The following is a 17,264-nucleotide window of genomic DNA, read 5'->3' as shown; positions in this document are numbered from 1 at the left end:
GGGAAGCATTGAACGGCTCTGCTGAAAAGCCCCAGCAGGCTTCCTCATCTGTACACAGGCTGTGCAGGCAAGGCCTGACCATCGTCTGACCCAAATCTTAGCTGTTGCCTTGTGATTCCTCCTGGAGCAGCGGTATGGGAACCTGGTGAGGAGCCACTGGGAGGCAGTCCCATACTCCTGCTGTAGGGTAGACTGCCACAGCCCCTCCCTCCCCTATCACGAAGCACGGCACTTTTTATTTTTGATATTTTTTATTTGAAAGAGTTATACAGAGAGAGATTCACACACACACACACAGAGAGAGAGAGAGAGAGAGAGAGAGAGAGAGATCTTCCATCCACTGGTTCACGCCCCAGATGGCCACAACAGCTGGGGCTAGGCCAGGCCAAAGTCAAGAGCCAGGAGCTGCATCCAGGTCTCCCACGTGGATGGCAGGGACCCAAGCACTTGGGCCATCTTCTCTGGTTTCCCAGGTGCATTGGCAGGGAGCTGGATCCGAAGTGGAGCAGCGGAACTGGAACTGGTGCTCCTATGGTATGCCGGGCAGATACCTAACCTGCTTGCTGCCCCTAAACACAGGACTGCCCCCTCCTTTCCTCCATCTCGCCCTGCACTCCCTCCCCTTCCTCCTCCTAAGGACACAGCTTCAGGCTCCGGAGAAGTCTCTCAAACTGGCTGGCTGTAGTTTCAAGTGCGCTGCTGGGCAGCAGAGGGCCTCGCTGCTCCTGGAATCTGTGCATCTGGCCCCTGTGGGCTGGTGCCATCCTGTGGGACTAGGGAGGCAAGGCGCTGACACCACGCTGACTTTGCTTCTGCTCTCGGTGTAATGTATAACCCTAGTCCATCCCGACCCACCTGGAGGTCAGGGGACTGCCTGACAAGGGAGCAGGGCAGATGGAGACCAGGTCACGTGGGACCCTGGAGGCCACCGGCAGGGCTCTGGCCCTTGGCAGAGAAAGCCGGAGCCCCACGCGTCTGGAGAGTCTACAGCAGAGGAGTGACAGGAGCTGGCTCATGTGGTCCAAGGAACGAAGTCAAACGCATCCGTTCTAACAAGAGTTCCATTAAGAAAGCAGGAGTGGAAGTTGTCCCATTGGTAAACGTGGCTCACATTTCCCTTGGGATTCGCTGTCTCTGCCGCTGCTCCCTGCGCCCCTCCACCCTCTGGCGGGCCCCCAGCAGAGCCTGCTCCGCATCTGCTCCTTGCGTGAGGTCCCCTCGCTACCTCTCACCCTTCCCCAGGAGACCCTCGACGCCAGGGCCGGCGCACCCTCTGCCGCTCCCGGGAGGCGCTCCGCGGGAGAGCAGTGCAACCGGTACGCAGCCCGCAGCGTTGCTGCCTGGGTTTTGCGCGCCCTCACAGCAGGGATTGCGGGGGTGCCGCGGCCCCTAAATCGCCGGACAGTCAAGGGATTCTGGGGGCCGCCTCCAGTCCCGTCCACTGTCTCTGCTCCCCTCACTCCACCACAAGCCTCCCTCCCCTTTACCTCTCTCCCGCTCCCTCTCCTCTCGACTCTCTCTCCCCTCCCCTGCTCCCTGCACCGCCCCCCACCCCCGGTAGGACCGTCAGGCAGTCGGCCCCTCCCCTGCTCTCCAGCGCCCCCCACTACCGCCTTCCCCGCGGCGCCCGCACTCCCAGCGCGCAACCTCCAGTAACCTTCGCTTAACCCGGGCTCGGCCCCCGGCCCGCCCCGGCCCGCCCCACTCCAGCTCCAGCCGTTTCCTTCCCCTCCCTCCGTGTCCGCCTCCCCGCCCCCTCCCCGCCCCAACCTGCTCGGGTCCGCCCGGCCCCTGCCCCTGGCCCGCCCCTTCCAGCCCCCCCCCCCGGCGCCTCCAGCCGGCGGCTTGGCGCGGCCACTCCGGCGCCTGCTTACCCGGGCCGTTGGGCTGGCGCGTTGGGCCGGCTACCGGGCAGGTTCGGGACGTCAGTCTGTCCGTCGATCTGGACGGAGTTTCCAGATCGCGGCGCCAGGATGGGGCTGGCGCCGCTGCCGCTATTCCTGGGGCTCTTTCTCCGCGCGCTCTGGAGAGAAGGTGAGCTCGCAGACCCGGGGCCGGGGGCCGGGGGCTCGCGGCTGGGAGCTCGTGGAGCGCACCGAGCTGCTGGGCGACTTTGCAAACATCCCCGCCCCGCAACGGTGCGAGGGAGTGAGGCGCTGGGGAGCCCACGCCATCGCTGCCCGCGGCCCCTCCGGCGAGTGTCGCGAGGGCACCCAGGCTGGATCTTGGGCGCGCGTTCCGGCGGGCGCCGTAGGGCTCCCCTTCTCCTCGGTGGAGAAATCGAGCTCGGCCTGGCGCGCCCACGTCCAGCACTTTTCGGCTGTGGAGAGCCGAGGAGGTGGCGGGGTCTGGTCCGCAATCAGAACTTTGCCCGAGACCGCGCAGTGCAGTTGCGCCTGGAGTTTGGGGCGCTCTACGCGGGTCTCCGGTGTGTGTGTGTTGGGGGCGGGGGGCTGGAGCTGCGGGTCCGCCAGGGCTGGCCGCGCAGGACAGCGGTGGCCCCCTCTGCAGAGGCACGCTGGGAGTGTGGGGGCCCGGAAAAGGGGCGCATTCTTCTCGCCCCTGTCGCGGCGGAGCAGAACCTAATGTGCTTGGGCAGCGTCTAGGTGCACCGCGAGCCGCCGCGGGTCGTCACAGGCGCTTCAGTCTGAGATCCGGACTGACCAGCGGCGGCGGCGAAGGCGGGGACCTTTCGCACCCACAGCTTGTTGGCAGCGTGGGTGATCCGCAGAGTTCAAGTCGGAGCGCTTCTTGGGGAAGCTGGGGGGAACTTGCTGGAAACTTTCCCCCACAGGAAAAGCAATGGGAAGAAGGAATGGTAAAGAAACACATCCCAAGTGCTCCTGACAGGTTTCTGTTGGCACCCAGAATGGGGCTTTTGTCTCTTTTGCCCACGAATGTGGTTAAGTAGCTTCCACCTATTGCATTCATAGATGTTTTGTAAGAATACCTGGAAAATTCAGTTGGTACTAATGCAATTTAGATTTTTTTTACCCTTTGAATTTTTTTTCCTTTGTAAACTCATTTGTTCAAATGAAAAAGTTCTAAACAATACAAGGTCTTTTGCACATTAAATTACATAATAAGTCACGTAAATTACATAAACAGTTTGTAATTGGGGGCAACATAACAATTTGCAACAAGCATCAGGAGCCAAAACCAAGCAAAGAACTAAAGCGGCTCTGTTCTCCCCCTCCCTCCCTCCCTCCCTCCCTCCCTCCAAACCCTCAGAAATTCCTCAGCATTCCTGCCAGGTCCATTTTTTATAAATCTGCTGCAAAGCTGTTAGTTTTCGCTGCCACTCATGTGCTGAAAAATTAGCGGACAAGGAATGAGAACAATCGTGTCGGTGAAGGATGTTTAAAAATTGCACGTCTTCATTCTCTAGTTTGTTTTTTTTTTTTTAAAGCTGCAGTAAAGAACTTTTGTAGATGACAACCAGCCGTAGTCCTGTGATCATGAAAAACCTTATGAGGTCCACTCAGCAGGAAGAAGGAAAAGTTTCCCCAATTTTCCTTCTTCCTTTCGCTTTTTTATCATGAAGTTTACCTGTGAGCTGTCCGCCAGTGAGTGTTCCCTCTTGCCTTGTAAAAAGCTGAAAGAATGGCATTCTCATTGGCAGCATTAGAAGTGAGAGTCCTGGAGGAAGTGGCTAAAAATGACCCTAAGTAGTTAGAGTCTAAAATAACTCTAAAAAGTTAGAGTCTTCATTGAGTTGTAAGGTTTTCATCATGTATGTCGTGGGTCTAAGTGCAGGGCTGGCCAGAGAGGGGGCACAGACAGCGTGTGACTGTGTGTAGAGCCTAGGCTGTAGAGGAATGGTTAAATAACAACAGTGCTGGCATTGCTGTAACCGGGGAACACGCCCCTAACCCCTGCACACTGGCACTAAGCTGGGAGGCAGTGAACTGCCGCGGCTGGAATTTCAAGGCTTTCTGCTCTGTCTCTGATGGGGGCGCCATTGAGCAGCAAAAAGGAGGTGGAGGAGGGACATCTGGATGTTAAGTGAAGGCCTTAAGAGTGAGTAGCTCATGACCAACCCGTGTGTGCAGCTAAACTCAACCCACTGAGCCAACCAGACCCGGCTTTTAAAATGTTTTAATGTTAACATTTCTCTCCCAAACCGATACAGTTAATGTGTGTTCCAACATAGTGTAAGCATTTCCCCAGGGAGAACTTTTAGGTTGTCCTTTTTCTTGTGGACTTTATAACAATGGCCTCAAATGATTTTTGGAAGTCAGTAGGGCATATTTTAGCAAATAATGAAGTTGTTTTAAAATATTTATTTATTTATTTGAAAGTCAGAGTTACAGAGAGGAGAGGCAAAGAGAGAGACAGAGAGAGGTATTCCATCCACTGGTTCACTCCCCAGTTGGTTGCAACGGCTGGAGCTGCATTGTTCCAAAGCCAGGAGCCAGGAACTTCTTCCGGGTCTCCCATGTGGGTGCAGCAGCCGAAGAACTTGGGCCCTCTTCTACTGCTTTCCCAGGCCATAGCAGAGAGCTGGATCGGAAGTGGAGCAGCCAGGACTCAAACCCGTGCCCATATGGGATGCCAGCACTGCAGACGGTGGCTTTACCCGCTACGCCACAGTGCTGGCCCCATAACGAAGTTTTAGAGTTATTTTAAGGAGTTATTTTAAAGAGTTAAGCTGAGGGGAACACTTTTTTTTTTTTTTTTTTTTTTTTTTAGCAAACTGAAGCAGTTTGTAGCTGACCCTGGACAAAGGGCCTCTGAGTGACCAGTCAGTGCTGGCAATAAAGCTGTTGACTCTTTCGATACCCATGAATTGGGTCCATTCTGCCAGGTGGACGGGCTGAGTGGGGACCTTCAGCACACGGGTGCCCCAGGCCACTTCCCACACAGCAGCCCAAAGCAGATTGTGACGGGTCTGATTGCGTTGTCCTCTGAAAACCCTCCCAAGGCTTCCCACTCCTTACCAGAGTTTTCCAAGACTCCCAGGCCCCTCCCCTCCCTCTTTGACTCATTTCCAGTCCATCCCACTTGTTCTCTGTGCTCAGTCACCTGCGCCTTCTTCCTAGCAGTCGAATGGCCTGTGCAATCACTGTTTCCTGGCCGGCTCCTTCTCATCCTTGAGTTTCAGCTCAGATGTTTCCTTTGAGGGGCTTTTACCCATGGCACCCCTAACCAGAGTTCCACATCCTTCCTCCAGGGGCCTGGTCTTGTTCTTGGCTAGCAAGGTGCACAGCCCACGGAGGCACTCCGTGGATACCCGTGTTTGATCTGGTGCTTCTCCCCCTTCTTTCTTCCTCCTGGCTTTTCCAGAAACAGCAGTGTGGGACTTAGCTGATAGAAAACAATCTTTACCTTCTCAGTGGTCCCAAAGTGATCTCATTTATGGAGAAGTTAGGAAATTAAAAGAAAGAAGATTAAGTTTTCAGACTGTCTGAACCCCAAACATATTTTATACTCTAACTACTTCAGCTTGGGAAAAAAAAATATCCAAAGCCAGTTTTCATGTCAGAAACACAGTTTTCACAGCTCCTGTCTGGAAGCAGGTTGCCTTGAATGCCTTGACTTTGGTGCATGGTCACTTTCATCTTAACTCAGAACCCATGCCTCTGGGTTGGTATGCAGCTCAGCAGAGGGTTAATCATGGTGAAAACTGAAGAAGAAGGTTCACCCGGTGAGCCTCTTGGGATAGTTAGCAGTGTCTGGGGCCTGCAAGAGGCTGGACTAACTCTCAGGATCTCTCGCCTCTTTGGGTGCAGTGGGATTCCACGATATTAGTCACATTTCGAGGTCATTGTGGTAATTGTTTCTCCTGGACAAAAGGTGCTGGGGGAAGGGCCCTTGTCTCACTGAAGTGTGTCCTGAATTACTCCCTGAAATAAGAGGACAGAACTGTGGTCCACCCTCCATTGTTCATTGTGCTTTGGGGAAGGGGAGGCAGGGTACCCCTCCCACCCCCCCTTCCAGTGCTAAAGTCCTTGCTGCAATTCTTTGAGATTTTATTTTCTAGAAATTATGTACCAAAACCTACCATGGGGCAAGCCACTGCCGGGGGGAGGGGGGGGCGTCTCTCCCCTCCTACCTCGCACCCCCAACCGTGCACGTTGAGTTCAGGCTTGACACAGCTCAGGAATAACTTCCTGTCCTGTTCCCCTCAGGAAGGCATAAAAACGAAGGCCAGTTCCTGCCCGGCTCTCCCACAAAACTCCACTCCAAAGTGGGTGTGGTGTTTGTTTTGCTCTGTTTTTTTTTTTTTTTTTTTTTTTTGGTGTTGGTTTTTTAGGTCCATTTGCCTCTTGACCACCTCAAACCGAGTTTTCCAGCAGTGGGCTTTTCGGAGACCGCATGAAGCCAGGATTCTTAGAGCAAAGTGCAGGTGTGAATGTGTGTGTTGTGCACGTGTGTGTGTGCAGGATGGTTCTGTAGGAAGTGGAACCGGCAAGGAGTCCGAGGGCACTTCTGGCATCCAGGCTTTTAGCTGGTGCAGGCCATGCCCTCAGGTGCCCCAGGGGCACTGCTGACCCTCTCTCTCTCTCTCTCTCTCTCTGGGTATTTGTTAATCCCTGACCAGAGGCAAACCTGTTCTTTCTCTTCCTCCTTCCTTGTTCCTATCCTGCTGCCTCCAGCTAACAAACTGAAAGCTCTCATAGGAGGATTCCAATAGGCTCAGCCCCCATCCCCACTTCAGGAGTAAGAACACTGAGCATTTGTGGACTCAAGCACTTTTTCCTCCCTGTTTTAGTTTTCTCTGTGTGAGCCGGGTCTGCTTAATGGGGAGGAGTGGGGGTTCTCAGCCACGGCAAGGGCCCGGGGCTTCCCAAATTTTGTGACACCCCGACAGCACCTTCTCTCCTGAAGCAGCATTATTGCAACCTTGGGCCTCTGTAGGCAGCAGGGTCCCGGGACCAGGGCTCAGGAGAAGCCCTGAGCTGTTGTATCCGTGTCCCTGTTATGCCCAGTTCAGTCGTCCCCGAAGACCACCAAGGAGCCGATACCGCTGTAAAGCACATGGGAGTTTTATTACAGGTCCGGCCTGGTCTCTCAATCAACACCGACACAGTGGGTCTGAATTGAGAGCCCCAACCCTTCAGTTAACAGGGTTTTTATAGGGTTTTCAGAGACATTCTATACATCATGGTACCATTTAGCAAATTATCTCATCCCGCGGGAAATTCAAAGGACATCTCCTAGAATTGATTAGTGCATCCAGTGGCGGGAACGGACCTACTAAAGGTGGTGGGATGGCTTTGGGGTTGATGCCTTTTGAATTGATTGGCCGAAGCATAGGGTCCGAGCTGCTGGGGTGTACGTGCCGAACTGCAGGGTCTCGGGTAGCTATCAATCACCTTATCTGCCTTGAGAAGACACCAGGGACTCTAGATATTTCTCTGTTATCTGCTAATCGGCTGTTGCTAGGAGAGTTTATTGCAAGGGGAGTTTATTTATTTACTTTTTAGGAACTTTTGGCTTAGGGTTCAGGGCCTGGTCAGGCCCAAGTTACAAGATGGAGGCCTAATTAAAAATAGTTATACCTCGGCCGGCGCCGCGGCTCACTAGGCTAATCCTCCGCCTTGCGGCGCCGGCACACCGGGTTCTAGTCCCGGTCGGGGCACCGATCCTGTCCCGGTTGCCCCTCTTCCAGGCCAGCTCTCTGCTGTGGCCAGGGAGTGCAGTGGAGGATGGCCCAAGTGCTTGGGCCCTGCACCCCATGGGAGACCAGGATACGCAACTGGCTCCTGCCATCGGATCAGCGCGGTGCGCCGGCCGCAGCGCACTACTACAGCGGCCATTGGAGGGTGAACCAACGGCAAAAGGAAGACCTTTCTCTCTGTCTCTCTCTTACTGTCCACTCTGCCTGTCAAAAAAAAAAAAAAATAGTTACACCTTGATCCAGGCTCAGGTCTCACATCCCATGTCACGTGTTCGGGTCCCAGTGTTTGAAAGCTTACACTAGGAAAGGGTGATGATGTCGGAACACTCGCAAAGGATTTTATTTTACCCTTCTCGCTCATTGCATCTACAGCCTTGCTTCTTGCTCTTCGTGATAAAATAGATTTCATCTGAATCTTGGGAATAGTAGGGTGGGAAACGGGGGCAGAGGGAGAGAAAAGGAGCGAGCGGACAGATCCTGGCTTTGTTTGCACCAAGATCATCCATGAGCAGTTGTACACTGAAAGCTAATTGTAGTTGACAGACTTGTGCTTGGAGAGAGCCCATTTCATATCGTGCGGCAGTGCCTTGTATGCGTGTAGGTGCCCTTCCTTGTACACAGTCAGTGTCTTCTAGATATTGCCCAGTTGGTCTCCGAGGTGCTGGCGTAGCAGCTGCAGAGTCAGCCATGGCTCCAGCAAGAGCTGATCAACCAGCGTTATTGCTCTGCCTAGCCCACTAGGGCAGGGGGTTCCCCCCTCAGAATTTAGATCTCAGGTTGCTCTCTGCCGGATCTCTTTTGGTGTAGCCTGCCTCTCCTTGGGGACTGCAGTTCCTCAGCGATCAGGAACACTAGACTTCTTGGGCTTGCCTTCGCTGCAGCCTTGCCTCTCATTAAATACACAAAGGAAAGCCTTGTTTGTTTTGGAAAAGGGATTGTTTTGCTATTTTAAGCCTTAGGGGCTTCTTGCGGGAGCTACCGATAGGAGACAAGCTTCGTTATGGTTTTGAAAATGATCATTTTCACAAGTAAGGACAGGCCGTGTTAGTAGAGAATCTGAGCACGGAGATGCAGGCTTGCTGGAAGTGTTTTCTCTGACTGTGGGCCTTGCTGAATTGGCAGCGTGGTGATAAATATTCATGGACTTGGTGTGCTGCCTGGGTCTGGAGGCAGATTTTCCACTGCTACAGTGAATGGCATGCTGCCTCCTCCCCACGGGAAGTGAAACCGCCTCTCAGCCTTTTTACAACTGGGGCCTGTGATTGGAAGATTTGTTGATGGAAACAATGTTCTTTGAAAGTTTTGGAGCAAAGAGAAAAAAGGAGCTGGTTAAAGTTAGTGTTTCTTAACAAAACAGCCATGTTGAGAGTCCAAAAATGTTAAGTTCTCATCCCAGTTTTGATGTGAACTTGCGGGGACTCTTGGGGAGTTGTGCCTTCTCTTCCCAGAACTTCCCATCCCCGTGTGTCAAGTAGGAGAGAAATAGATGATGCTGGGGCCCCCTCTGGGCAGAGAATGGATTGCACCTGCAGGGGAGAGGTGAGGTGGGAAACTTTCGCTTGAGGAGACTCTGGACACAGCCCCAGCCCTTTTGCCTGACAGTGGTAGGTCTAGAGGACCCTGGGATCAGCCCAGAAATGGAGTGCAGGTTTCTTTATTTTTACTCTAATTTTTTTTTTTTTTTTTGCTTTATTTGAAAGGCGGACACACACACACACACAGAGAAAGAGAGAGAGAGAGAGAGAGAGAGAGAGAGAGAGAGAGAGATGTATCTTTTATCCATTGGTTCACTCTCCAAATGCCTATAATATATATTCAGGGCTGGGCTAGGCTGAAGCCAAGAGGCAGGAACTCAATCTGGTTCTCCAGTGTGACTGGCAGAGACCCAAGTACTTAGGTCATCACCTGCTGCCTCCCAGCAGGTGCATTAGCAGGAAGCTGAGATTGGAAGCAAAACCAGGGCTTGAACCAAAGCTCTCCGATATGGGAGGCAGGTGTCCCAGACAGCATCTTAACTGTTGTCCAAACGCCTGCTCTGCAGAGTGTATCTTAAAAAACGTGTCTTCGTTGCTGGCACCTGCCTCCTGGACTGTCTAGGCTCCTGTCAGCACCCTCTTCAGCTCTACCTGCAGCAGTAGAATGGTCTGGAAATGCAGAGACGTGTTTCTGAGAATACTGGATCTCCCCAGATACAGCCTGACCTCTCCCTATGAAGTCTGCTGGGAGCAGGGACTGTTGGGTTCTGGGAGGTAGGAGGATGGACTAAATCTTTTTGGAGCAGATGGAGCAGGGCTTGTCTCCCTAGGAAGAATGGCAGAGTCTTCAGGGTCCGGAGGGGCAGATAATGGCATTTTTAGGTTTATTCACTCGGTATTCTGAAGCGATTTTGTATTTGGAAATTTAGGAGAGATTTTGTAATGTAAATCGCAGCGTGTAAAGCAGATAACTGGAAGGATAGTGAGTGACTCATGGTGTTTTAGTGCCATACAGGAAGCGTGTTTGAAATCCAGAAGCCCAGGCCCCACACAGGAGCTACAGACTGAATTTTTAAGGGTGCAGCTCCTCCCTATGTGCATCTCTGGGCCCTTCTGTGCCACATCTCTCATCAGGAACGGTGCAGAGCCCTTCCTCACACCCTCCAGGAGGGCGTGTACTTGAACCTGACATTGAGGGTAGGAGTAAGGAATGTTTATCCCAGGCGGATGGCAAGTCTTGGATTCAGGTGAGAACTCTCAGGGCCAAATGGACGTGCAGGTGAAGGAGGGTGCAACTTCTGATCTGAGCACTTCAGAGAGAGAGAGAGAGAGAGATCTTTCATCTGTTGGTTCATTCCCCAAATGGTCACAACAGCCAAGGGCTGATAAGGCGAATCCAAGGAGCTTGGAACTCCATCTGAGTCTTCCACGTGGGTGGACCGTCCACTGCTGCTTTCTCAGGTGCATTAACAGGGACCTGGATGGGAAGGGAAGCCCCTAGGACTCAGGTGTTCTGATATTGGATGCCAGCACTGCAGGCAGCAGCTTAGCTCCGTGCACCGTAACGCTGGCCCTACCTTTCTTTTTGAACATTACATTTTTTCCTTCTTACCTGCTCTTTATGTCTTATACTCAACTCTTGTTACAAAATGTTAGGATAGACAAAAGAATATAACAGATAATAAAATAAACCCATGTGTACTCACAGAGGGAGAGAAAGAGAGATCTTCCATTCATTGGTTCACTCCCCAAATGCCCACAACAGCCAGTGCTGGGCCAGGCTGAAGCCAGGAACCAGGAACTCCACATGGGTTTCCTATGTGGGTGACAGGAACCCAGTTGGACCCATAATCCGCTGCTTGCTAGGCATGTTAGCAGGAAACTGGATTGGCAGTGGAGGCAGGACTCAATCCCAGGTACTTCCATATGTAATATGAGCTTCCTACGTGGTGGCTTAACCCACTGCACCACACGGCCTTCTCCAGGGGATGGGTATTGAGCAAGACTACCAGCACTTTGTCCTGTGTATGTTATCAATGCTGTATACATAGTATGCTCTCTTCTTCAGTTTGCCTCTTCCCTCTAGGTTTAAGTTTGCTAGATCCATCTGGATTGAATCTTCATAGGCAAATAGATGAAAATATTATAGTTTTATTCATCCATTCTCCTCTTAATGGCATTTAGGTTTTTCAAAGATTTTCTTTTATGAGCAAAATTATGAAAACTCTTCTGCTTCTTCTTTATAAGATGTATTTATTTTATTTGAAAGGCAGAGCTGGGGGGGGGGGGTCTTCCACCCACTGGTTCACTCCCCAGATGGCCACAGTGGCCAGAGCTGGGTCAGACCGAAGCACCCAGCTTCCCATCCTGCTCTTGGCACTTTTCTCCTGATTAGCCTCAGAATGAACTGCAGTCAACAGCTCAGTAGCTCAGGCCTGAGTGTAGCCTGGAAGGTGAGGGTGGATGCGGATGTGAGAAGCTCTTTCATCCCGTCTTAGCCATGCAGACCTAGGCCTGTTGCGTTTCATGAGTGCTGGCTTCTTCAGCTCCAAGTATGGGACATATAAGGCAAAAAGAAAACCCCACTGTTCTTGGCTCCTGAGGTCCTAGCCAGTCTGCCTTCTTTCCACCCTTCAGAGTTGTTTGCTTTTTTAACTGTAGTAACATGCTATGTGTAATTTGTCTTCCTAGCCATTTTTAAGTGTTAATTCAGTGGTGGCAGCAACATTCATCACATTGTGCAACCATCAATCTTCAGAACTCTTTTCGACTGAAACCCTACACCCATTAAACAGTGACTTCCGGTCCCTGCACACCACTTTCCTCTCTGGTCTCTAAGAATTTTTTAAAAATTTTTTTTCTTTTTTCTGTTTGAAAAGCAGAGAGACAGGGAAAGAAAGGGAGAGAGACAGGGAGAGAAGAGAGAGATCTTCTATCTGCTGATTCACTTCCCAAGTGGCCGCAACAGCCAAGGGCTGTCGACGTGGGTGGCAGGGACCAATACTTGAACAGTCATCTGCTATCTTCTAGGATGCATTAGCGGGGAGCTGGTTTGGAAGTGCAGGAGCCAGGATTCAAGCCAGCACTCAGATGAGCCCACATCCCCAGCAGAGGCTCAACCCTCTGCACCCCAATGCTTGCCGTGGTCTTTATGATTTTTGCTACACTAACTCTTTTAGGGTTTTTAAAGCTTTGTATAATATCCAGGATTTTTAGACCTGCTTCATGGGAAGAATAGGGAAAGATATACCTATTTTGTTTAGGAGGGAATTCTCTGCTCTTTGTCTCTTAGAAAAGATTCTTGCTAAGGGCTTTGGTCCTCCAGAGATAGTCACATTTTAAAAGGAAATCCTTTTTTTCCTTAAAAAAAAAAAACACATTTTTTTTCGTGAAAGGCATTGAGGTGTTGGTAGGCAAGAGAATGTGTTCTGGGGGCAACATGATGAGGGAGTTAAACCTGGGGACCCTGCAGGACTTGAAAAAGCCCCACTGGGCCTTGGAGAGAATCAACCCAGGCCTAGGGGGATGGGGAGAGAGCTGCTTCACAACCCTAGGCAGAGCCTTTGTGTGACACTTGGTGAGCTGTGGAGGGGGTGAGAGAAGAAAGCCCTTGGTTAAGTCAACATCTATGCATATTTCACTGCAAGGGGCTGAATGGTCTAAGTCAGCATAATTGGTTCCATATGTTTGGCACTGATTTTCCAGGCATGACTAGTTGCACCTTTGAAACAAGACAGTCCAGACGTTTCATGTTATGGAAATAAGAATTGTCATTTATTGCATGTCTATGCATGCCAGGTACTGGGCACAGTAGTTATTTAAAATTGTTTTTTTTATTGACTTGAGAGGCAGAGAGAAAGTCAGAAAGCTCCTATCTACTGGTTCACTCCTCAGATACCTGTAACAGCTGGGGCTGAGCCAGGCCAAAGCCAGGAGCTGGGAACTCAGTCCAGTGAGTTCCCATGTGAGGCAGAGACCCAACCACTTGAGCCATCACCACTGCCTCCCAGGATGTGCGTTAGCAGGAAGCTGGAACCTGAACCCAGGCACTCTGATATGGGGTGTGGTTGTCCCAAGCAGCATCCTTTTTTTTTTTTTTTTAGCATTTATTTTATTTATTTGAAAGAGTTACAGAGAGGGGGTAGACACACACACACACACACACAAGGAGAGAGGGAGAGAGAGAGAGAGAGAGAGAGAGAGAGAGAGAGAGATCTTCCATCCATTGGTTTACTTTCCAAATGGCCATAACAGCCAGAGATGTGCTGATCCAAAGCTAGGAGCCAGGAGCTTCTTCAAGGTCTCCTACGTGGGTGTAGGGCCCCAAGCACTTGGGCCATCCTCCACTGCTTTCCCAGGCCATAGCAGAGAGCTGGATCAGAAGTGGAGCAGCTGGGACACAAATCAATGCCCATATGGAATGCCGGTACTGCAGACCAGGGTTTTAACTCATTGCACCACAGCGCTGGGTCCCCCCCTCCCCAAGCAGCATCTTAGCCACAAGGCCAAGCACCTGCCCCTGTGCATGGTGTTTCATGTGCAGTATCCTGCTATTACTTCGGAGAAGTAGGGGTTCTCTGTCTCACTTTATAGATGAGGAGACTGAGTCTTGGATAGACCAGTGGCTTGTCCAAGGTCATCTGGTCTCTGGCTTTGCTGGAGTTAAACCTGTCTCCTGGAATTCCTGAATTCCTCCTGCACCTCCCCATCTCCTGGGTCATCTGTATACAAACCTGGGACATCTGTATACAAACCTGGAACATCCACACGTGGATGCTCAAGCTCTAGCCAGGATGCTCAGGATCTGCTCCCGCCTCGGGGTGACTTGTGCACCAGATCCGTTCCCTAGAGCAAGGGTCTGACCATGGCTGCCCATGAGAATCACCAGAGGAGATTTTTTTTTTTTTTGACAGGCAGAGTGGACAGTGAGAGAGAGAGAGACAGAGAGAAAGGTCTTCCTTTTACCATTGGTTCACCCCCCAATGGCACTGCGGCCGGCGCATCTCGCTGATCTGAAGCCAGGAGCCAGGTGCTTCTCCTGGTCTCCCATGCGGGTGCAGGGTCCAACGACCTAGGCCATCCTCCACTGCACTCCCAGGCCACAGCAGAGAGCTGGACTAGAAGAGGAGCAACTGGGACAGTATCCGGCGCCCCGACCGGGACTAGAAGCCAGGGTGCCGGTGCCGCAGGCAGAGGATTAGCCTATTGAGCCGTGGCGCTGGCCAGATTTTTTTTTTTAAGATTTATTTATTTATTTAAAAGGCAGAGTTACATAGGCAAGGTAAGAGAAAGAAAGTCTTCCATTCGCTGGTTAACTCCCTAAATGGCCAAAACAGCCAGAGCTGAGCCAGGAACCTGGAGCTTCCTCCAGGTCTCCCAGTGGGTGCAGGGGCCCAAGGACTTGGGCCATCCTCCACTGCTTTTCCAGGCCACAGCAGAGAGCTGGATCAGAAGAGGAGCAACCAGGACCCGAACCAGCATCCACATGGGAAGCCGGCACTGCAGGTGGCAGTTTTACCCGCTACACCACAGCGCCAGCCCCCAGAGGAGATTTTTAAAAATCCTGATATCTAACCTGAACCCCAGGCTGACACATTCAAACTCTGGGTGGCAGCTGAGCATCAAAAGCTTAAAAACCATTCCTGGGAGATTCTGGTGTTCTGCTGGGGTTGACAGCATGGCGGGAGAGCTGGAAGGGGCTGGTGAAGAGTCACAGTCAGCTTCAGGAATGCTCTTCTCTAGATGCCTCCCGTCCCCTTGCAAAGCACACATGTTGCTTGGGAAGCCTCTTTACAAATGAAAGAAGGCAAATGCCCATGTCACAAAGTAAGGGACAAACTGCAGGGGATCTTGAGGGGCTGTCTAAAACCCTTGGGGTCTTTGGGGATTCCACTGCTGAAGTTGCTGCGGAAGGCTAAGGGAGAAGCACATTTGCTCTTTTTTGGGGGGTCACCTTGATCAGCTCCTTGTGTTTTAGCTCGGAGGTCTGAGCCCCTTCGCTCCCTGTGAGCCCGGGCTCCCTGGGTTGGACAGCTGGCCTGGTGCGCCGGCGTCTGTGTTTGCCTGTCCATCTCAGATCCATTCTTCATCCTGCTGTAAGGGAGCAGAGCCGTAGCGGGGGCAACAGTGAAGCCCAGGGGGAGCTCTGGCTCCAGCTGGTTTTCCGTCTTGCCTAGTTGTAGTTTGTTTGAAATTCAGGTGCAAAAGGGTGTCCCCCACTTTTTTGTTGTTTGATTGGTGACTGTATGGTGCTATGGCCCATGTACACAGTCTGATGCAGCCAGCGCAGTGATACGTGTTCCACTATACGGCCTTGGACTGTGCAGCACCTCCCTTTGCTCCTCCTGTTGCATGCAGCTGTGACCTCCAGGGGCATTTGGGGCCTCACCTCCCCTTCCCTTCCCTCGGGCCCCAGGCCTCTTCTCCCTGAGGGCTGACTCAAGGGCAGTAGGTTCTGCTCTTTTTTTCCTCTACTTTTCTCCAAGAGGTCCAAAGGCATTTCCCCCAAGCAGAGTTAATGATTACCATGTACAGTTTGGGAGCCATCAATCAGGCTGAGTGACTTCTGGTTAAAGGTTATATTTTTCCACTCATTGAGTGTTGCTATCATTCCATCAGTCAGGACTCTTTTGTGTTTGCCTCAAAGCATAAGGGTCGGAAATTTCTGTTTGTTTGGGGTTTGGCCTAGTTGTGGGGGCTGGGGTGAAGTGACCCAGGACACAGTTCAAATATCGACCTGGGCGGGGGTGAGGGGTGCACAAGGAATGCGGCTGGCACCATCTGGACCTTTCTGCTGGGCAGGGTGAGGGGGATGGGGTTCAGGCAACAACTGGATTCCAGATGCGAAAGCCTTTCTTTTCCTTTTTTTAAGATTTATTTATTTATTTGAAAGTCGGAGTTATACAGAGAAAAGGAGAGGCGCACACACACACACACACAGAGAGAGAGGTCTTCCATCTGCTGGTTCACTCCGCAATTGGCCCCAACGACCAGAGCTGCGCCGATCCGAAGCCAGGAGCCAGGAGCTTCCTCCAGGTCTCCCATGTGGGAGCAGGGGCCCAAGCACTTGGGCCATCTTCTACTGCTTTCCTAGGCTACAGCAGAGAGCTGGATTGGAACTGGAGCAGCCAGGACTCAAACCGGTGCCCATATGGGATGCCGGTGCTGCAGGCGGCGGCTTTACCCGGTACGTCACAGAGCCGGCCCCGCAAAAAGCCTTTCTGTTAAGAGCACATTCACCCCCAGAAGAAGGCTTTCTCCTCCATGTCTGAAGGGGGTTGCTGGACAGCAAATCTGCCCATAGGCAGAGAGGCCAGAGAGGAAACCTCAGCACGTGGCGTGGAGGTAAAGTACACGGAGGTAAAGTCAGGTTGCCCACGTATACCCCGAAGCACTCCATACAATGGGAAGCAAAGAACTCCAAGGAGTCCAGGATAAATTTGCACTCTCGCAGCCTCCTCTGGGCCTCCTGATTTTTGAGGCTGAACTTAGAGAACTCTCCCGAGAACACTGGAAAGAGCAGAACAGGGATGGAGGAGCTCCAGGCTGGTGATTCAGGCCTGCTGGACTCCACCACCCCGGCCAGGGGCTGTCCCTCACTTCCTGGGTAGCTGGGGTGGAGAGCAGGCAGACAGTGCATAACCCCAAGGGTACCGTCTACTGAGCAGTGTTCACCTACCAGCTCCCACCACTCTGCAGAGCTTGGAGGGACTCTAGGGCTGCCCGCTGCCACCCACCAGCCTGGAACCTGCAGTTGTCATCATTGCTGCTTCCTTCTACCTTGGACTGTGGTCACCAGGCTTCAAGGAAATCAGAAGGTGCTTAGGCTAGTTGGGAAAGGCTGGGAGGCCAGCCCTAGATTCCTTCGGGCAGAGTGTCCTTTCTCATCACAAGCCAGAAGTCTGTTTTCCCTCCTCACACATGGCTGGCGAGACATTGCACTAGTATGCCGTCCTCAGGCATTGCCCCAGTAGACGTTACTAATTAGCCTCACCCTCATTCCCCCCAGGCCCAAACCTGGCCTCAGAAAGTCCAGCTCCAGGTGGCCAGCAGGCCAAAGTTCAAACGCCGGCTGATAGCCATGGCACCAGTCAGCCAGGGGCCCAGTGGACTCATTCCCATCACCTGCTACCACCAAGCTCCTGCTATCTTCGCTAGGGTTCAGA

At 52.2% G+C, this 17,264-nt stretch overlaps 1 protein-coding gene across 1 annotated transcript in view; it reads left to right on the top strand.

Moving 5' to 3' along the window:
* Positions 1–1,865: 1,865 nt before the first annotated feature.
* MERTK (MER proto-oncogene, tyrosine kinase) overlaps positions 1,866–17,264 on the top strand; it is a 117,079-nt gene continuing 101,680 nt past the window's right edge. Inside the window, exon 1 of the mRNA XM_062209848.1 lies at positions 1,866–2,034. Within this exon, the coding sequence (XP_062065832.1) occupies positions 1,974–2,034 (61 nt within the window). The 5' untranslated portion in view covers positions 1,866–1,973. The remainder of the gene's footprint in view (positions 2,035–17,264) is intronic.

This window comes from Lepus europaeus, chromosome 13 (assembly GCF_033115175.1).
Source record: "Lepus europaeus isolate LE1 chromosome 13, mLepTim1.pri, whole genome shotgun sequence".
NCBI lineage: Eukaryota > Metazoa > Chordata > Mammalia > Lagomorpha > Leporidae > Lepus > Lepus europaeus.
The sequence above is the reverse complement of the archived record's forward strand: the minus strand, read 5'-3'. Positions and strand labels throughout refer to the sequence as shown.